Source organism: Squalius cephalus, assembly GCF_949319135.1.
Source record: "Squalius cephalus genome assembly, chromosome: 11".
NCBI lineage: Eukaryota > Metazoa > Chordata > Actinopteri > Cypriniformes > Leuciscidae > Squalius > Squalius cephalus.
In genome coordinates this window covers 12,707,307-12,730,028 of record NC_137132.1, presented here as the reverse complement: position 1 = coordinate 12,730,028, position 22,722 = coordinate 12,707,307, and the positions used below count along the sequence as shown (strand labels likewise).

Genomic DNA, 22,722 nt, shown 5'->3' with positions numbered 1-22,722 from the left:
AGAAGGATTGCTTATAAAATATGCATTTGATGGAGCTCGTCTCCACGATTCCAGATATATGTGCTTTTCAGAGGCAGAGTCCTCCTCTGTAGAGCAGATATCAAAAGAAAAAGCCAGGAAAAAGCCTGGCCTCAAGTCATGTTTCTGAGGCTGGTTAAAACACTGCTCTTTTTAGCTTTCCAAATGAACAGTAAAATAAGAAGCTGACAAGCGTTTTGGAGAGAAACAGTGCAGCAGTGTGTGTCCCCACTGGTGTAATAGCAGGTGCAGAGAAGGTGGTAAATTACTGCAATCACTGCTCAGTGGAGGACGACCAATGAGAAGCCACTTGAGGTGTTGAGTCGCACACTTGTTTGTCTTGGCAGAGATCCGGGAGGCGTTCAGGGTCCTGGATCGGGATGGCAACGGGTTCATCTCCAAGCAGGAGCTTGGCATGGCCATGCGCTCACTAGGGTACATGCCCAGTGAAGTGGAGCTGGCAATCATCATGCAGAGATTGGACATGGATGGTGAGTCCCCTTACTCACCAACACACTTCTGTTGGTTTTGTACTGCATTAATGATCTTTTCTATCTCCTAACCTTAAACCTCAAGGACAATTTTTAGCATGTTTATTTAGCTGTTTTCCCATTGAGAACTGATAGCAGGTCACATACACATACACATACACATGGATGCTCATGTCCAACTCACTGACATTATCAGATCTGCAAACATAAAAAATAATAAAAAAAATCACATTTGTGATTATATTCCCACACACAAGAAAAAATCTGAAGAAAAAATACCATACAAATATTATAGTGTATATATATATATATATATATATATATATATATATACACTCACCTAAAGGATTATTAGGAACACCTGTTCAATTTCTCATTAATGTAATTATCTAATCAACCAATCACATGGCAGTTGCTTCAATGCATTTAGGGGTGTGGTCCTGGTCAAGACAATCTCCTGAACTCCAAACTGAATGTCAGAATGGGTAAGAAAGGTGATTTAAGCAATTTTGAGCGTGGCATGGTTGTTGGTGCCAGACGGGCCGGTCTGAGTATTTCACAATCTGCTCAGTTACTGGGATTTTCACGCACAACCATTTCTAGGGTTTACAAAGAATGGTGTGAAAAGGGAAAAACATCCAGTATGCGGCAGTCCTGTGGGCGAAAATGCTTTGTTGATGCTAGAGGTCAGAGGAGAATGGGCCGACTGATTCAAGCTGATAGAAGAGCAACTTTGACTGAAATAACCACTCGTTACAACCGAGGTATGCAGCAAAGCATTTGTGAAGCCACAACACGCACAACCTTGAGGCGGATGGGCTACAACAGCAGAAGACCCCACCGGGTACCACTCATCTCCACTACAAATTGGAAAAAGAGGCTACAATTTGCACGAGCTCACCAAAATTGGACAGTTGAAGACTGGAAAAATGTTGCCTGGTCTGATGAGTCTCGATTTCTGGTGAGACATTCAGATGGTAGAGTCAGAATTTGGCGTAAACAGAATGAGAACATGGATCCATCATGCCTTGTTACCACTGTGCAGGCTGGTGGTGGTGGTGTAATGGTGTGGGGGATGTTTTCTTGGCACACTTTAGGCCCCTTAGTGCCAATTGGGCATCGTTTAAATGCCACGGTCTACCTGAGCATTGTTTCTGACCATGTCCATCCCTTTATGACCACCATGTACCCATCCTCTGATGGCTACTTCCAGCAGGATAATGCACCATGTCACAAAGCTCAAATCATTTCAAATTGGTTTCTTGAACATGACAATGAGTTCACTGTACTAAAATGGCCCCCACAGTCACCAGATCTCAACCCAATAGAGCAGCTTTGGGATGTGGTGGAACGGGAGCTTCGTGCCCTGGATGTGCATCCCACAAATCTCCATCAACTGCAAGATGCTATCCTATCAATATGGGCCAACATTTCTAAAGAATGCTTTCAGCACCTTGTTGAATCAATGCCACGTAGAATTAAGGCAGTTCTGAAGGCGAAAGGGGGTCAAACACAGTATTAGTATGGTGTTCCTAATAATCCTTTAGGTGAGTGTGTATGTATATATATACAGTATATATAGTCATAAAGACTATAGTCATAAAGATTTAGCAATCTTCTGCAATCAATTGTGAATCTGCTAGTTGTCAATATCCTTATTTGACTGGGTTTGTATTCTCAAAGCAATTTCAGTTTCATCTCCTCTAAGCCAGCAGAACTAATCTACAGGCTTTTGGGCCTGGCATATTATGCGTATCTGTAGAGGAGTTTAAGTGGAAATGAATGAATAAAGCAGTAATATTTTCCTGCTTCATTAGCATTTGATCATTAAAAAAAATGAACTGGACAGTTCCTTTGATCACTTTAGATTAGGGACCCCACATTAATTTTTTATGGCAGAAAAATTCAGTTTTAATAACATTTTCATCACATTTTTATAATTTTATATTTTAATTTTCTGCCTAGTCATCTTTATGCTGTTCAGCAAAAAACATCAGAAACATTAGACTATTTCGCCCCCTTATCCGAGAACAAGACTCTTCTACTGTGAACCATGAACCATGAGATAAACATCAGTGACAGATATGGTGTTTGAAAGATTGTTGAATAAAATAAAATGCATGTGCTCTTGGTTGTGAGTACAAAGATATATGTATATATATTTGTCATAAAGCCTGTCCTAAAACCTTTTTTCCCATAACATAGTTGAACTATTGAGCTTGACAAGACCAATTTAGGTGTAAAGCTAATAAATACTGACATATGATTTAAAAACTATCAAGCCATTATATTTAAAGGAGAAATGTCACAGCATAACAGGATTGAACAGAAAATGCAAAGACAAAAACATATCCTCAGAATATGCATGAAGTAGTCAATTTCAGTGAAAGCTAAATTAAGCTAAATTGCTTATTCCATATAACATATATTCCATATAACCAAAATGTATGATTTATTTTAAATTATTTTATATTACATAAACAGCAACTCCAAACTTCATTCAAAATAAAACATTTTTGTTTAAATGTTATGTAATTTTGGTTATAGAGTGACCCTACCTAAAATAAAGTAATGTGACTAGTAACGGTATATCATCAGTAATTGGAGTGATTGGTGATTTGCCAAAAAGAAGCAGAATTACAATCAGTGTAAACTGATACACTGCTGCCGGATGTCAAGTCAAGTCATCTTCATTTATATAGCGCTTTTAACAATGTAGAAATGTTCCAAAGCAGCTTTATGTCAAATGTACATTACATTGATGCCAAAGTATTTTACTATCCGTTATTGTTTATTATGGTTTTGACCTTCTTTAGTATTCATAAATCAAGGCTGCTTCTGAAGTTCATTAGATAGTGTGATGGACTGTCATTCTACACATCTGTACATTCAAGCATGAGACCTGGCCATTGAGCCAAGCTGCCTGACAGCAGATGGATTTTGCCAGCTGATATAATCAGATGAGCAGCAGCGCTTGATGATTCACATTAATGTTCAGAGTTCAACTGAAGTTTGTCAGATTGAGTCATCTTCAGGAGTGCTACATTGTCTGAGGAAGCCAATAAGTAGTTTTGCAAGCATAGGCCACGCTCATTCACTGAAAATACATTATGTTTGTTCATTTATAGACTGATTGATCATAACAGATGATGTGTTACAGTATGTGTTAATGGGTTTAAATCTGGTGCGTTATATATTTACTCTGTCATAAAGGTGAAGTGACAAATTTGTGAATGTTAAAGAGTTATAAGCCATGAACCAAGACAATCAGCTATGAGGTGAATCACAACACATGAAACAAAAAAGTTTTGAAAATTGAAGAAAAAAAAGACAAAGATACAAGACTGTGTACTTAACAGCTTCAGTGAGGGACAGAACTACAATCCCATGAAGCATTGCGAACAGCATAATTGAAACAATGGAGAAACATAAAACGACAAATTTACAAATGTTGATTAATATATATATATATACTTTTTTTTTTTACTGCAAAATATGCAAATATATACAAACATTTAAGTATTTTGGGAGCGTAAAGAGATTGACTCAATTATGCCATTTGCAGTGCTTCATGGTTGTCAAGATCTTTTGCCGCCTGTTGCTTTATTTCGATTCTGCTTGATGTAATTTTCTGTACAGCATCATGGGTAATGTAGTTTTTCCATCAGTAATTCTGCTGTTTAGCACAATTATTTAAAAAAATAAAATGAAATAATGCGGGCTGATGTCTTCAGCAGAAGCAACCTCGTAGCTCACAGTAGGTCTTGGAGTTTTGACAAATTAATGGAGTTTTTACTTCCAGTGTGGTGAAGTGCTGAATCCCAGCGAAGTGATGAGTCCCAGCTTAGGACCCGAGTATAGTATGCCTAATCTAAAGATGTTCTTGCGATTCTTAATGTAATCAATCAAACTTTAATTCATGTAATAATCTTTTATTTTTATCCTGATTATGTATATAGTTAAAGTGAAAAAATTTTAGCATTTTTAGGTATGTTTTGCGACATTGTTAATTGTTATTAAGCAATAAGGATTAATTAAATATATTTTTTAATTACAAGCATGTCATGTCATAATTAATTCTTAAACAGACATTAAAAAGACATTAATGGTTGTTATTATGTAGTTCAAACGACTTATGTAATAAAGTGATATATGATTTGTAACTAGTCACTAAAGCGATTACCCTTAAAACGTGCTTTGAACCAATCGAATTGCTTGGGTCCTAAGCTGGGACTCATCACTTCGCTGGGACTCATCTCTTCACCACACCGGAGCACGACTGTTGCTCTCTATATAGCAAAATTCTAAAAATGCGCATATAGGTCCTCTTAGCAACCACCCATACCATTCTGGTAACTGCCAGTATGAACCCCTTAGCAACCATATACATAGATTCCTCATTAGTAGCTGTATTTATGGGCCGCTAAATGCAAGTCGTCCGCCATATTGTAGCGGGCAGAGCTGGTCCGTGAACATTCGAGAGCAAGTTGACCGAGCATCTGCAACCAGACGCAATGAATGAATATCTATATCTGACTGCAATAGACTTAAGCAGATGATTTTGCTAAACTAACACAATACAACTAGATGAAGGCGTCAGCCAACACGACATTAAAAAGTCACAATAGTATAGTAAAAGTAATAGTACCATATAGTTCATAGTTCGGGATTTGTGAGCAGAGTTCTGACTTTAATTTGTTTTACAGGTGATGGACAGGTGGACTTTGATGAGTTCATGACGATACTCGGACCTAAGCTCCTGTCCTCAGAAACACGGGAAGGCTTCCTTGGAAACACAATAGACAGCATATTCTGGCAGGTAAGAAGCCGTGGAGGACAATTTACCGGTTAGTGTGCAGGACTAAGCTTCAAAGAGTCTTAAAATTGCAATATTACATAACACGTTTTATTTGTATGACACTTGTTATTCTGACAGGCTGAATAACAGGAATGGGAGACATCATTGAGTGTCTGATTGGTGGTTTGTGTAGGGGTGCATTGTGTGGATGATGTTGCATTAGTGAGATTTATGTGTTCAAGTTTGTATTCAGGATTCAGGTTTGTAAGAATCTCATTCAGCTGATTAGAGGTGAGTGATAGCAGTGTTTGGCTGAGTGGAGAGGATCCCTGTGGGTTTAGTTAACTCTCAGGAGTGCTGTGTGATGAAGATGAAGATGAAGATGAAGCAGAGCCCATGCCAGCTCCACTTGGTTAAGACAGGTGCTTGTGACCTGGCATCTCTGAGGAGTTTGAGAGCTGAATGTTCACAGAGGCCAGATCACTCACTCTTTGAATGATCAGGGAATTTTGTAATAGGCATTAACTCTAACCCTGACTTTTTTTAAGCTGTTATAAATGTCTGTGTGAAGATTACAGGCACCTTTTGGGTATATTTTCAGAAACATTTAATAGCAATAAACACCTCCATAGCATCACAAGTTTGTCATTATACATTATTTGATATTACCTTTTAAAAATGCTTCTGATTTAGTGAGTTGGGATGATCGCATACACAACCCTTCAATTTAATCATTACTACAGTCAAAATCATATTTTTTATGAAAAATGTTTTATTATTTTTTAAATGTGAATGTATTTATTCCTCTGATGCAAAGCTGGATTTTCAGCATTCAGTCTTCAGTGTCACATGATCCTTCAGAATTCCTTCTAATATGCTGATTTGCTGCTTCATATTTTTGAGGATTTCATTTTTTTTTTCAGGATTCTTTGATCAATAGTAGCCAAAAGCTCTGCTCTTGGCTACAAGCAGTAGCCGTCACTCTGCTCCCTTTTACTTAAACTCATTACTTCAGACTTATGTGCCATCCAGAAACTTGCGCTCTGCAAGCGAACAACGTCTTGTGGGGCCATCTCAAAGAGGCACAAAATCTCTTTCTCGGACCTTTACCTTGAATGCTCCCTGCTGGTGGAATGATCTGCCTAACTCAACCAGAGCTGCTGAGTCCGCAGTCATTTTCAAGAAACGGCTGAAGACGGTTCTTTTTCGACAGCACTTGATCCAGTAATACTAACACTTTCTCTTCTCTTCTCTTCTCTTCTCTTCTCTTCTCTTCTCTTCTCTTCTCTTCTCTTCTCTTCTCTTCTCTTCTCTTCTCTTCTCTTCTCTTCTCTTCTCTTCTCTTCTCTTCTCTTCTCTTCTCTTCTCTTTTAAAACAATTTACATGTTCTGCGTTAGATTTAACTGAGAAGGGTCATAGCACTTGCATATTTTTGTCCTATTGTTAGTTTAACTGCTTCTATTGTTCTCATTTGTAAGTCGCTTTGGATAAAAGTAGGGCTGGGCGATATATCGCATGAGATTGTTATGCGCATCTCGTCAGTAAAGCCGGTTCCTTGATTAGTAGTAAATCGCCATCACCTGCTTTCAGATGGAGCGGCATTTACAACACAGTGCCGTAGTTAACTGACAAGCTGAGCCATATCGCATTAATTATCGCAGGTGATACGTCCTCAATAATTAATGCGATATGGCTCAGCTTGTCAGTTAACTACGGCACTGTGTTATAAATGCCGCTCCATCTAAAAGCAGGTGATGGCGATTTACTACTAATCAAGGAACCGGCTTTACTGACGAGATGCGCATAACAATTTCATGCGATATATCGCCCAGCCCTAGATAAAAGCATCTGCTAAATGAATAATGTAAATGTAAAAGTCGAAAACTTTTGTAATAATGTTGAAGTCTTTGACTCTTTAATGCCACTTTTGATCAATTTAATGGGTTCTTGCTGAGTAAAAGTACTTTAAAAAAAACTGAGCCCAAACATTTTCCCCCTCAAACTGTATATTTTGAGACAGATTTATTTATCAGAGTATTTTGAATTGAATTGAATTGAATTTGACACAAAAATAAAATTTCAATGATGACAAAATAAAGTTATTTCCAAAAACTTGCTGTTATGCAAAAAATACCATTTTGAATTAAATAAGTAAGGAATAATTGACTGGTTACCACGCCTCAAGACATCATTCAGATGTTTTATTCTTAGACATTTGCCAGTTTTGTATCTTTAAAACACTCTTGTGTGTAGGACTAATTTCTTACGCATCTCATCCCATGCCTCCGGCATTGCTAATTCCAAAGCAGACTATTACAGAGAGATTGATAGATTGTCTAAGCGTGTGTGAATTACCTGAGTCTGTGTGTCTCTCAACAATGTTTGGCAGCAGCGTCTCTACTTAAAGCAAAGCTGTAAGTTTAACTGCTTCAAAAAAGTTATGTTACTACCTCGATACTGAGAAATGTCACATCGTTTTGCAGATGCTAATTATTGAAAAAGTAATTGGCAGCGCTGAGAACAAGTTTCTATATGCTTGTTCCTGTAACGTGTGTGCGTTTGTATGGGAGAGAGAGCTGGAGAAAGCTTTCTAAAGACAATGGATAAAGTCATTTTTATCCAATTGTTTGTTCTATCTATTTGTGGGTTTTTGTTCTTTTGCTGTTGTAGGCCGTAAGGACCTTTGAAATTATTGAAATAATGTGGTGAATTGATATAGAATGGTAATGCGGTCAAAACCTGCCTGGATCTACTTTAGCTGTGCATTTACTGAAAAATAATAGCACATCTTAGAACATTAGTCACCTGATCAGAATCAAGCATTCAACAGCCTCATAGTATAAATCTGAGATAAATAGCAATGTTGGGTCTTGAGAACCCCTGTCTTGACCAAAACTTGAAATATAGCACTGTTGCTATATACACTGTTACATGGCACATGCTGAATGCCTGAATGGCAATAAATTAATTTTTCACAGGTTTCCACTCTGCCTGATACAGTTGTTATAGGGATCAGTGTGTGAACTATTTCTACTGACATTTTAGTTCTTTTAAAATACTTTGAGGACATGAAATACCAAAAGTTAAGTAAAATCAAAAGCAATCTATCTACTTTCATACTGTATATACAGTGCATGATTCCCTGTTGGACTGTTAACATATGCTCAGTGTGATAGAATCTTTCACTGCTGATTTAGGTGATAAATGTCCTTTTGTTGTTTGGTTTGATCTTGTGTTTGATCTTGCAGTGTTATCTGTCTAAATTAATCAAGTCCCAAGAGTGGCTCATTCCCGCTGTGAGGGGAAAGAATCATTGAGACGCCCCATCCATCATCTGTGTGTGAAATAGTAGGAATCAACCTTCCTGTTATGAAGGACGTTTTCCCTGTCATATATCCAGTTCCAGCCAATGCTGGTGGTAGAGAGTGACATCCTGAGTGAGTTCACTATTCCTGGTGTATGTCATTAGAGGACGGGACAGTTGTCCCGCAGCAGTGCTCCTTGAATGGTTTTGCTTTAGGACCAACATTTTACATCGGACATGCAGGGAAATATATGTGAATTGTGAAGTGTTTTTTTCTATATATTCTAGATAAACTACCGTTCAAAAGTTTGGGTTCAGTAAGATTTAAAAAAAGAAAAAAAGGAATTAATACTTTTATTCAACAATGATGTATTAAATTGATCAAAAGTGACACTCGATATTTATAATATTAGAAAAGATTTACATTTTAAATAAATGCTGTTCTTTTGAACTTTCTATTCATCAACAAATCCTGAAAAATGGTTTCCACAAAAAAGATTAAAGGGTTAGTTCACCCAAAAATTAAAAATCTGTCATTACTTACCCTCATGTCATTTCAAACCCGTAAGACTTTCGTTCAACTTCGGAACACAAATGAAGATCTTTTTGATGAAATCTGAGAGATTTCTGTGCCTGAATTAACAGCTACGCAACTACCACTTCAGCGCTTCAAAAAGTTCATAAAGAGATTGTAAAACTAATCCATATGAATTGAGCGGTTTAGTCCACATTTTCTGAAGAGACTCGATCGCTTTATATGATGAACAGATTGAATTTAGGCTTTTATTCACTTATTGATCAGCGAACATAAACAGAATCCCAATCAAACCTGCTTGACTCACTATAACAAACCTCATTGGTTCTTGCAGAAGCTCAAACGTGCTGCATAACACAAGAATGAATGAACCTCATTGGTTCTCGTACATCAAGGGAATATGTTTGAGCCACAGCTGATATGTGAGTTGATGAATGTTTATATGTGAATAAAAGCCTAAATTCAATCTGTCAATGTCTCTTCAGAAATTTTTAACTAAACCGCTCAATTCATAAGGATTAGTTTTACGATCTCTTTATGAACTTTTTGAAGCATCAAAGTAGTAGTTGCGTAGCTGTCAATGGAGGAACAGAAATCTCTCAGATTTCATCAAAAAGATCTTCATTTGTGATCTGAAGACGAACGAAAGTCTTACAGGTTTGGAACGACATGAGGGTGAGTAATTAATGACAGAATTTTAATTTTTGGGTAAACTAAGCAGCACAACTGTTTTCAACATAATAAGAATTGTTTCTTGAGCAGCAAATCAGCATATTAGAATGATTTCTGAAGGATCATGTAATGCTGAAGACTGGAGTGATGATGCTGAAAATTCTGCTTTGCCATCAGGAATACATTATATTTTAAAATATATTAAAATAGAGAACAGTTATTCAGTTTTGATAAAATAAATGCAGCCTAGATGAGCATAAGATACTTCTTTCAAAACCATAAAAATCTGACCCTCCCCTCAACTTTTGAGAGGTAGTGTAAATATATATTTTTCTACCTGTCTACTTATTTAGCCATCTTAGCTTTTCATGATGATTAGCTGCCTGTTAATTGCATTTCACATTGTTCTTCTCATTCTTATTCACCCTATTAGAATAGACATATAGTCCATTTTTGGGCCTTGACCCACCGGTTGAGATCCACTTCTGTAGAGATGCTCTAAATATACTGTTCTGAGAATCCTGTGCTATTCCTGTGGCTTTCCAATGGGTTATTTTGGAGCATTCGGTTGCTGTCAGTGCTTTAATTATATTTTATGAATCATTCCCCAGACTTCATAAAGGACTCTGCTCTAAAGTATTTATTTTCTGCCGCACTGCTGCGTCAGGCTTATTTCATCAATGCTACATCACTTCAGCGTTCTCGTGCACTCAGAGTGGCTTTCCAGTCAAACCAGGGTTATACTTTACTTACCAGTGTCTCTTTTATAGCAGCTTAAAATAATATCTGTCCTACATCAGCTTTTGTGCCTGCAGTGCTTTGTTTTATTGAATGGATTTTTATGTTTGTAATACTTTCTGATGTCCTTTCTACAAATAGGGTACAAAATATATATATTTTTGGCCATTCTTCAGTGAAAAGAGGTTCTTAAAAATATATATGAAAAATATAAATATGTGTATGTGTGTGTATATATATATATAGATAGAATTTTAGAAATGTTATATTTAATACATTCATACATACATATAACTTTTTCATTCTCTATTGCACAGTGATCTTTTGAGGATATTCTGAAGATTATCTAAATAAGATTGACAACTTTGCACTAAGCAGACTCTTTTTACTTAAAACACTGCATTGAACAACAATGGCATTGTATCAGACTTGGACAATTTCCTCAGCTAATGGGCATTTCAGGCCACAGTTAAAAGCATCTAAAAAGGCAAAATGGCATAAATTGATATAAACACATGACTATTATTAAACTGATTCAGAGAGTAATAAAAGCATTTGGAGAGTAAAAGAGTAAAACACTTTTGTAGTACAGCGCCTACATGCTCCAAATATCCAACATCTCCGTCCAAATGTTGCAATTTGCATTTGACTGGAATAGTTAATCTAAAAAATCAAATTTTGTCTTCATTTACTCACCCCCAAACCTTCTGTTTTCAATACAAGTAAAGTGGTGACTTATACTGGCAAGCTCAATTAAGACCAAAAAAAAGCACTATAGTTCATTTGACGTGTGTGCTATATTTCAAGTGCTTTCAAGAGTCAGGAAAAAACGAACATTTTATCTACCTCAAGTTCATGATATGAGAAATGTATAGAAGGAATAAATGTAGGCTCCAATTCTCACTATTAACTAACTATTAACTATGACTTTTACCTCAATAAACTCCTAATTACTGCTGATTAATAGTTAGTAGTTGTTAAGTTCAGGTATTGGGTATATTAGGGGATGTAGAATATGGTCATGCATGCAGAATGTGGCATGGCGTGTCACCCGACAGTGGTTACACAAACAATACTTGACAAAGACACATGGCAAACATGAGGGCTTAAATACACACAAGACTAATGACTGAACAAGACACACCTGTGCACAATGAACCAATGACAACATGACAACACAGAACACATGGCAGGATCACATGAGGGCCAGGGAATCACATGACAAGACAGGAAACATGACTGACATGAAACATGAACCAAAACCCAAAACAACCTGTGACAAAGTGTCACCAATCATTCTTTTAAATCGGATTTGAATCTGGTTTTCAAGTTCACCTCTCTAATTTTAAATTTAGTTGGTTTAGTTTTGTTGGTGCCATGGGGGGGCTCAACGTTTACACTTTTGTGCGAGATAAACCCATGTATGCCATACTAATAATAGTCAATGAACAATAAACTGAGTTAAGAAAATATATTTTTATTTTTAACATACAGTACTGTGAGGAATGTTTTACAGCTTTAAAGCCAAAACCCCTCTGTTTTTATGTTCTCTGTACCTCTCTTTTCAACGGCATAAGAAACCTTTGCTTTGGAAGCATGAATGCAGACTCTGCTGTGTGACACAGCTTGAAGCCTCAGAAGCTGAGGACATCTATCGAGACGAGAGGCTAAACTCAAACCCTTTATTCCTCGCAGATCTGAGAGGATGAAACTGATTTTCACTCAGGGCTCACCCATAAACTGGCTCACACTCAAAGTCCAAAAAACTGAAATGTTCAAATCAAGCCCAGATTAGCGAATTAATGCCCATGTCTGGCTTTTAATTACCAGCACGTGTCAGATTTGTTAATGTGCCCCGGGGCGGGAGACCATACTGCGTCTTGCTAATAAGGCGAGGATTTTGTTTAAGAGATGCCGAAGGATAATGACGGATCGTCGTGAGCACTCAATGAGAAATGATGAGAAAATTAGAAGCATGAAAAAATCTGTATAACTACACAATTGCTCAGTGTGTCACAACTAATGTCCCATCTCAAAGACTGAGGCGTTCAATTCCCGTTGACGGCACACCAGCTGCAATCTTCAAATGCGATCATGCGTTGCTATTATTGCGCAAGCAAATGATCAGTCACTCCTTATCCAATTTTGCTCATGCTAAAGCTTATATCTAGGGCTGTCAAAAATGCTGTTGACTATAAGCCAATGATAGACTTATGTTGAATAAAATGAAAATAAAATAAAACCAAATACTGACTTTTTTGACCATTTTTGCCGATTCAGTGATTTTGTCATGTCTGAGTGATTTTGTCAAGTGCTTTACAGCCCTACTTATATCATTATATCATATAATATCATTTTATTTTATTTCATTTATTATTTTCCTGAACTGCCAGACAAAATTTATTCACAATACATAATGCTTTATTATCAAATGCAGGCAACACAGCTCAAATGCTTTATTCCTCAGAGATCTGAGCGGATGAAACTGATATTCGCTCCGAGGTCTTTGAGTGTTTCTGGGAAGCGTAACCAATTTTTTGGAGGGCTAAACCCCTGCCAAGCGTGCATGTTGAATTATGCCTGCTTTATTATTGCTATAGTAATCAGAAAATCGTATTGTTTATGCATGAGGTGCATGACCCTAATCTATTCTGAAATATTAAAATAAATGATCTATAGCTGTAACCGCAGACACTTTGATTTAGTAGACGACATGATTTGTAAATGAAAGGGAAAAAGGGTTTCACATAAGAAAAATAACTTATTATAGAGCCATTTTTTTTTTCGTCAGTCTTTCGTCAGAAGTAGAGTATGCATTTGATTTAGATTTGTTGATCCCTATTAAATATTAAGGAGATTTATCTTACTCAATATGTGTGTGTTAGATCTTGCCAACAGCTTTGAAAAGAAGTCTAGACAGGATCAGCAGTTGTTGGCATTTAAAGCTTTTTTTTTTTTTTTCTTTGCTTTCAAAGTCAAGTTGTGAATCATTGATGAATGACACAAAGTTGCAAAAACTGAGGTCTTAAGTAGTGTCAGCCTAGCAGTTGCATGTTGAAATATTCATTCTATATTATTATCATCTACATTCACATTATGAGACTCTTAACTATTTTACATGCATTTATCCCACCAGCCTTTTGAAATAATGCCGGATATTTAATGATGCAAAGAAATCTACAAAAACGATTAAAAAATAACGAAAAAGCTCATTAAAGGTGCAGTAAGCGATTTCTGAGAAACGCTGTTGAAAGTGGATCAGACCGAGCACCACAACACACTTGTAGCCAATCAGCAGTAGGGGGCGTGTCCACTCATGATGGGGGAGGAGAGAGAGAGAGAGAGAGCAAGACTGTTGAAAGAGAGATGGCTGAGAGACATTACAAAAGAGAAAAGGTCAGAGGAATATCACTGGGAAAAGAAATGGTATGATCAGGCAAGAGCTTTAGCACCCGTGTTAATATTAGAAACGTTTTTTTTAAGAGGTGGAGAGACCGAAGAGGGAATGCCTGAAAACAGATGCAGAGGTTGTGTTGTTTCTGCTCCATACATGAGTAACATTGGTTTTCCTTTAACTAACATGTAACATTATTTGGGCAGTTAGAGAGTCAGACTTGTAACACGAAGGTTGTGGGTTCGATTCTCAGTACCGAACAGTGCTCTCCTTCACCCTCAGTACCCAAGACTGAGGTGCCCTTTAACAATGCACCTAACCCCCATTCACTCCCTGTGTGTGTGCCTCCACGGTTTGCAGTGTGTGTGTTCACATACTCGCTGCTCCTAATATGTGTGCACTAATTTGGATGGGTTAAATGCAGAGGACATATTCCTAGTATGGGTTACCATACTTGGCCTTCACTGTCACTTTATTTTTTGCAAGACTGTTCAGTGCAGGAACTTATACATGAGATTGTCGTGTAGGTGGAATGAATTATGAGAATCTGTGGAATAAAATATGAGAGGAGACGCAGCAGGTGGTAGGTGATTACAGTCCTTGTCACCATTTTTAACTCGAGACTTATGACACACTTACCTTTCTCTCTCTTTCAGTCACAACTGATTGACTGAATGTGCTTGCCTTAGTGTAATGTAACTGTGTTTATTAAGGACAGCTATTATCACAAATGATTATGAAATAATTTCCTGTAGCTCAAACAGTAGAGCATTGGCAACTTGGCAATGCCAAGGTCATGGTTTCGATTCCCAGAGAAAGCAAGAACTGATGAGAATGTAAATCTGTACCTTGAAATGATATGTAAGTCGCTTTGGATAAAAGCATCTGCCAAATGCATAAATGTAAATGTAATGTGGATAAAATGCCGAAATGTTGGATGTCAATAACCTCAAATGAGTCCTGCAGCATGAGTGCCATTTCATGTGTGCTTGGTTTATCGGCGAATGTTATAAACCTGTCTGTCATATTACCACGGTTTCGGTTCAGTGGGAAAGGTTGTCCTTGAAGGAATGTGATAAATAGAGTTCCAGGCTTGACTAAGGCTGAGATGATGATTGACTCTAAAGGCTGTTTCTTCACCTTACTGATGTGACATGACGTCAGAAGATGCATTGTGGTGCTTTCAAAAGTGTGATCTGGGAGGACAGGTGGGCTTTCTTCACTATCAGTGTCACATTTCTCACTCAGGCAACCTTTTTTGGACACTTTTGGAGTATTAGGTCACATTTAAAGTTGGCATGAAACAGAAGTTGCGATTGTAGGGCGGGACTTGACTTTGTTCATCGGGAATTGATTGGATCGTTGGCTGGTTGTGGTTTGCTATTGGTTGATCTCATATGAGTGACAGGTTCTCCCGCCCTCGCGCCAGTAAACGCGTCATCAGAGAAGAGATGTCACTGTATAAGAGAGAGGGAAGTTATTTTGATTAGAGATTACAAAGGCACTTGAATTTTTACAAAATAATAATATGCACAGATAGATCCTTTATAATAAATACAGCAATGTTCCATAAAAAATGTTAATTTTGATTTCATGATGTCTTTAACCCTTAATGGCTCCCTGAAATAAAAATGTACGTTTTTTAGCTTAGTATGAAGCCTTAAGGTTATGAATTAGCAGGTGTGATCCAAAACAATGACAAAATTTACATTTAGGAGAAATAACCATTCAAAATTTACAGTCTCTCACTTCCACTAAAATGGATCATGGATTTTTATGACATCACGCAGACTTGTCCAATCACATGCTCTCTAGAATCTAAAGTGTCCCGCCCCCTATAAATACGACCTGGCCAAAGCGACCGGCGTTAACACGTCACGGAGCAATAGGGCTGGAGATGTGTGCTCAGTTGCTCAAATGCTCGAGTTTTATTCCGTTTTCCAACTTTACGCTACGTTACGAAATAAATGGCTAGAATTTATTCACACCTCTACTATTGAATCCAACGTATCATCAGCACTCGGATTCGCCTCCAAGGTGCTGCCAAGTACGACTTGCAGTCTGTGAGGTAAACTAAACGCTATTGGCTATTTGAAAAGGGGGAGGAGCCATTCAATATGTCCCGCCTTAGCTTCCTGTTTCAGTGGAAATTACGTATAGGGTCCTCGGGTGTGACCCTATACCATTTCTTTTTACAAAAAATTAATTGGGAAAACAGGCATTCTTTTATAATTGTATTACTTTTTTATTTTTATATTGTTTATAATGAATTGATTGAGGAATACTAAAAGGGTTGAAATGAATGAGGAGGAGGGTAGTGAATGATGTCCGGGTCACTAAAGACCCAAGGTATGCGTTTAAGGGTTAAAATGTCAGAATGCCATTGTATTATATAACACAATACCGAAATAAGTGGCATCTGCAAACTAATGATACCAGACCTTGGTGTGACTAAAGAGACCATATATGTAGATTTGGGGCCTCATATACTGTACAGGAGTACAAGTATTAAGACAATTTCCATAAATCTTTTGAATGAATATATTAACTTTGACAGCTACTGTACATGTCCATATTTAGTGCATTTTGCCTATCTTGTCCCATCTAAAAGTGCTGATCTTTTTGCACTGGAGTAGGCAGCGTGTGAACATTAATTTGCCAATGTAATTGTTTCGTGCTTGTGCACAGACTCCTCTTATAAAATGAAGGTCACAGGCCATCAGCTGTTGTCGAGCACAGCACTTCTGCAACACTCTGCTTATAAAAAATGTCAAATAACCCAAAGAACTGCTGTTCAGCTGCTTCATTATAGCTCCAGATATTTCGGAGGCCCTTGATTGATTTTCATAAATGAACACCCTTTAATTTTTCAGGATTTTTTTTTGGTTGTTATTTGTTTCCTTAACCAATCAAAGGAAATGAATAATGCACAAAGCACATTGATTTGTTTAGGTAGTGATTGGAGAACTCTTCTGGGTGTTTTAAGCCCACTCTTTTCACTGCCGCCTCACTAAGTGCAGGCTACAGGAAACAGGTATTCGTTAGAACTTTATTATGATGAATTAGTTTGAAGTGACTACACAGTAATTGTAAATGTAAAGTATTTATTCAAAAGGGTATATAGCAGATTTTCTGAAATATGCTCTGGTCTATCTGAGCCACTTAAACCTTATTCATTAAAGGAACATTTTTTATATGTAATATATTATGAGGACACTGGAAAAACCTATGAATTACTAAAATTAAAATTATATTCCCAAGAGAGCATTTAGTTTGAAATATTTGATAAGAGCAGAGATTCCCAAAACATTTTCTGATAGACATCCCCTTTGACCTAAAATATTAATTTGAAGTATCCCCTGAGATTTTTTTCGGCTTATATTTTTATTTGCATGTTCATGATTCTCTGGTGTCAGTCAGTGGTCACATGATGATATGCTGGTAAACAAATAAAATATTTTTCTGTTTTTTTATTTGGATTTTTTAAATATTAAAGTATTTATTTGAATTTTTGAATTTTTTTGACTTAATTAATTATTAGCTTTTCATTCGCAAAAGTCTGGAAAGCTGGTTTAGATAAAGGAAAACATTAAAATACTCTCCATATGTGAATACATATTTTAAAATAAATTGCCAGTGCATGACACATGGCAAAAATTACATTCACTTAAACCAAAGTTTTGAAATGTTTTAAAATTGCTATTTTTTCCTATTTTTACTTAATTGTGATATTGTGATGAGAAAACTAGCCAATGACATTTCCCAAAATTGTGAATTATCTAATATATTAATACATATGAAAAAGGATTGAATATGGACTGCATATCAGAAATGACCTTTCTGTAGTTTCATGTGTTAACTTAAGGTGAACCAGAGAAGGTCTGTTGTTGGATTTTGTCAGTGGGTGAGTTAAACATCAACGATAACCGTTACACTGGTTAAAATAGCTGATTTCTGTGGATTTAAACATTGTTGGAAACATTTGGGATAATGTAAGTACACAAGTCAACAAAATATGTAACATCGTTTTAGTGTTTTTTGGATATTTTAATCTAAAAATCGTACATATTTTGCCTTTAAATGGAGTTGAAAAGTTCTTTGTGTTTCCGTATGCTTGTAGCTTTCAGCCCTCATTCAGACCCATACTTGGCTGTCAAGCGCTGACTTTGATAACAGTTAAGTGTAGCTTACAGAAAGACTGAGTTTGACCCTACCATCAAGTAAAAGAAAAGAAAAAAAGATTACCATAGCCTGAGTGCTGCATTATACACTACAAAATTCTGAGAGATAACTGCCTCTTGTACTATATTTGCTTTTGCTAACTAAACAAACCCTTAAAAGGTCTGTTCCACCGGTGAATCGCTATGAACAAAGGCAGCAAACTCAAAGATGGAGCTTTTCTACCTTCATGATGCTCAACATCATGTTCTTGTTGTGACAGTCTTTAAGAACAACATAAGCTTTGACAGTAAAGCAAGACAGTGTGCCTACATCAAGATACTGATATGGTGCCTCTTCCTCGAAATTCTTGGGACTATATTAAGTTTTTATTTAAAAGGACATTAGTAAACCATACAAAAGTTTGAGGTCAGTATACGATTTTTTCTTCTGCTCACCAAGACTGCATTTATTTATCAAAAATACAGTAAAACTGTAATATAATGAAATATTATTATAATATAAAAGAGCTGTTTTCTATTTTAATATATTTTAAAATGTAATGTAAAAGCTGAATTTTCAGCATTGTTACTCCAGTCTTCAGTGTCACATGATCCCTCAGAATAGCATTTAATTTAAATATATTTTTTTTTATAACCATGTAAAAGTCATTACTGTCTCTTTTGATCAATTTAATGTGTCCTTGCTGAATAAAGGCCCGTTCATACCAAGGACAATAACTATAATGATAACGATAAAGATATAGTCCTAAAAATCGTTAAAATATAAAAGAATAGCAGAGTCCTCACCATAACTATAATAATAATGGCAGACAGAAATGATATTGCTTTCAGAAGGATATAAATGATGAAAACATTGACAGCCAATCAGAACCCACTGCTTTGAAGAGCTTGAGCATTTAAAGTGGCAGAAAACAGCGTGTGCTTAGAATAAACAGAAAGATATCGTATGCTGGTGTGGACACTTATAAAGTTATCTTTATTGTTATCGTTCTTGGCGTGAACGGGCCTTAAAAGTATTAATTTTATTTTAAAAACAACTCAATGTTTGGATTTGGAACCTGTTTTACTTCAATAATGTGACATTTTAAACAGGGTCCATATTGATTTCTTGTTTCTTTATATATTAATAATGCAGGTTTGCTCTGTATGAGAATTGAGGTTATAACTTATAAGTCTGAAACATGACAATGGCCTCCAGTGACTCATGCAGCAAGACGTGTCTCCCTCTGTTTCTCACTGGCCTTACAAGGGGTAATTGTGCTTCTGAACTGCCTACCTGCAAAAAAAAAGAATAATCTTGTGTCTAACGCACCCCACTTACTTTATGAATGTAAAATGTCAGTAGTGACAAGCTTTTGTAGTCTTTCAGCTCTGCATGAGATGATGTAATGCACCAGCTGCAATATATAAAAAATGATATCATCTGCATAATGTCGGAAGGGCTGATTATAGAAAAAGTGCATTGAAAGTGGAGTGAATATGGTTCTATTCTTCTTTCTCAATGGTGTCAGATGAGGACAAGTGACCTGGAATCAAAGCCCACATGGTTCTTTTTGAACTGCAACTAACATCTCATCCTAAGAACATAGTAACGTTCCAGGAAATATGTGATGTTACTATGTACCAGTTTTGTTTGGCTCAATTCATGATGCTTTATTGAGGATTGTGTGATGGGCTTGTCGTAAAGTGCTTTTTGTATTGGGAAATTGACAGCCGCCATTGTCCATTTGTCTTTCTCTGGAAGCCTAAGAAAGAAGAGATAAGAAATAATCCATGCTACATATTTTAAAGAGATAGAGACGCACCTAAATATGAATTTTGTCAATATTCATTCAAATGAATTTTCCAAACCTGGATGACTTGTGAAACACAAAAATGGATAAAGCTGCTCTTTTCTATTCAGTGAAAATGAATGAGCACATTCAAAACTAGTGACTATGACTGACATTTCTGTCTGAGTTTTACATAAAGCTATTACGTGGCTTTAAAAGATTTGGAATAAAGGGTTACAAGCCTTATGGACTACTTTTACGGTGCTTTTATGGAGCTTTTTTGGATCACGATATCCCCAGTCCCCGCTCATTTTCTCCATGGAAAAGAGCAGCACAGAAACCTGCAAAATTCTTTTGTCTTCCACAGAAGAAAGTAAGTTGTATGGGTTTGGAACGACACGAGGGAGAATGATCACTGATGATGAGAATTTCTGACAAGTAGGTTCGTATTTCAGGGCTGCTAAATGCTACCAGGCAGTTTTTTCTTTTTCTTAAATGCATTAATTCAGCTCAGAAATGTCTGATTAGTCTTACGGTCTGATGCTAAATGCCATAGCATTTAAAATTAAGCCAAACTATGCTTCATTATCTCCCTCACTCACAATCTCTCTCTTTCTTTGTTTCTGTGGTGCACTTTTGCTCTCCTTATTGTTTTTATATTTCAAATGCGTCCACGTCACCTCTTAAGTATTTTCTTTTTCATTCCTTCGTTCTCTGAAATAGAGGCAAGTGTTGAGAATGGGCTGAGAGCTTTTCGTTCTGCAATCAGCAAACCTCTCCCACCTCTGCCTGTTTCCACAACCCCAGTGCGGCAGCTGCCACTCACATACACTGAGAAAATTACAGCACTGCACCTCTTACACACACAATCAGGTACGCACAAACACAGACCTGCACACTGCCTTCCACAGCAGGACAGAGTTTGGCGGAAATAATCACAATTTTAATTGGTTATTATTAGATACAATTATCTCCTTAAGTTGGAGAATGTTCCCATTTGAACATTTCAGTATTCTCTGCAAGCTTGACAAAGCCTGGGCATGTTGAATGCTGGGAAGAGTGTGCCAGAGAAGTAAGGAGAATTTAGGTAGCGTAATTTAGCAGATTGAGTGATTTCATTGCCAATGTATGAATAATGTTCCAGCGCATTTGTAATAATATGGTCCAGAGTTTATGATATTCATTAACTCTTTCCCCGCCATTGACAGAAATTACCATCATTTATGATGCAACGCTTCCCTACCCTACCCTACCCTACCGGAAATTTCCTGCTTTCCGTGTTTTCACTGTTATACAGTATAGGGGCGCTATTAAACATTTTCTGAAAGAGTACAGAATCTTCTGATCAAAGCACAGGCAAAGAAGAAGCAGAAACAAGCGATAGCATTTTAAATAATGCGATCATCAACATTAATCAACATATAAATCAAAACTGCCTAATGTTACAGAATGAAATGTTGTCCCAGGACGAGCTATAGGACTGTGCAAGCTTAGGTGTGCACAAGTTGATGGACGCGATCTAATCCATCTATGTTTTGATCATCGTTATGAATCCAAAAACTTAATTTTCTCAGCTTTTTGCTCAAAATATTGCTTTTTTTAATGGCACTTATACCCACATTCATGTTGACTGAAAAAAACAATGCATTCAACTAAAATAAAACATGTTCTTTCTTTTGATATATTGCATGTACAGATATTCATGCAACACAATATTCTAGGGGCCATGCAAATTTTCTACTCATCAAAGAATCCTGAAAAAACATGTATCACGATTTCTACAAAAATATTAAATAGCACTACTGTTTTCAGCATAATAATATAATGATAATGGTTGGATACATGAAAACAAGAAGAAATGTTTCTTGAGCAGCAAATCAGCATATGATATCTGAAGACAGGAATAACTTTATTTAATTATTTCAATTTGAATAATGTTTCACGATATTAGTGTTTTACTGTATTGTTGATCAAATAATGCACCCTTGGTGAGCATGAGAGACTTCTTTCAACAAAAAAAGTCATATAGGTTTGAAATGACTTGAGGGTGAGTAAATAATGAATTTGCATTTGTGGATGAAATATTCCTTTAATATGTGGAACTGATCAACTTTCATGTCATGACAGAACCAAAGAACATACAAGAAATAACCTAGCCATGTTCAGGTCATCTAGTTGGTTTATCACATAGTTTATTCTTTTTGAAACGCTGTTTATGCTGTTCGGTGCACAAGAGGTGGACAGTCTGCAAGTATTTATCAATTTTAGTATTGTACTAGTAAAATGTATTTGCTCTGTATTGCCATGGGCAGCATGTAGCAGTGTGTGCATATTAAAGCAGTGTGTCAAAGGAACACTGGTGTTTCTGTGGAGCCCGTTTTAATTTCAGATATGGAAATGGGACGTTTCTGGCGCTCTGACAAATGCTTCTCTGCTGCTGGAGAGACGTGCTGAGACCTGGGTCCATTTTTAATTCTCCACTGAAAGATTCAGTTGGAAAACAAGAGAACTGACAGTTGCATACTGTTTTCATCTGCTCACAGTGTTTGTTTGTGTCTTTGACACTTTATGGACTTTTCTGTCTGGTTTATTTAAATGCTGAGGACCCCATTATATGATGATCCTTATTTTTGAATTGCAGTTGGTATTTTGAGCAGTTTGAGACATTGTTGAAACTCTACAAGAGACAAATATGAGCAGGAGACTTACAGGGATAGTTCACCCAAAAATGAAAAATTCTGTCATCATTTACTCGCCTTCAAGCTGTTCCAATCCTGAATGAGTTTCTTTCTTTTGCTGAACACAGAAGAAGATATTT

At 36.7% G+C, this 22,722-nt stretch overlaps 1 protein-coding gene across 2 annotated transcripts in view; it reads left to right on the top strand.

Moving 5' to 3' along the window:
- The window catches only part of caln1 (calneuron 1), a 50,046-nt gene that overhangs the window by 13,019 nt on the left and 14,305 nt on the right, over nucleotides 1-22,722 (top strand). For both annotated transcript variants that reach the window (XM_079886300.1, XM_079886301.1), the window contains exons 3-4: nucleotides 366-509; nucleotides 5,216-5,328. In XM_079886300.1, the coding sequence (XP_079742426.1) occupies nucleotides 366-509; nucleotides 5,216-5,328 (257 nt within the window). The remainder of the gene's footprint in view (nucleotides 1-365; nucleotides 510-5,215; nucleotides 5,329-22,722) is intronic.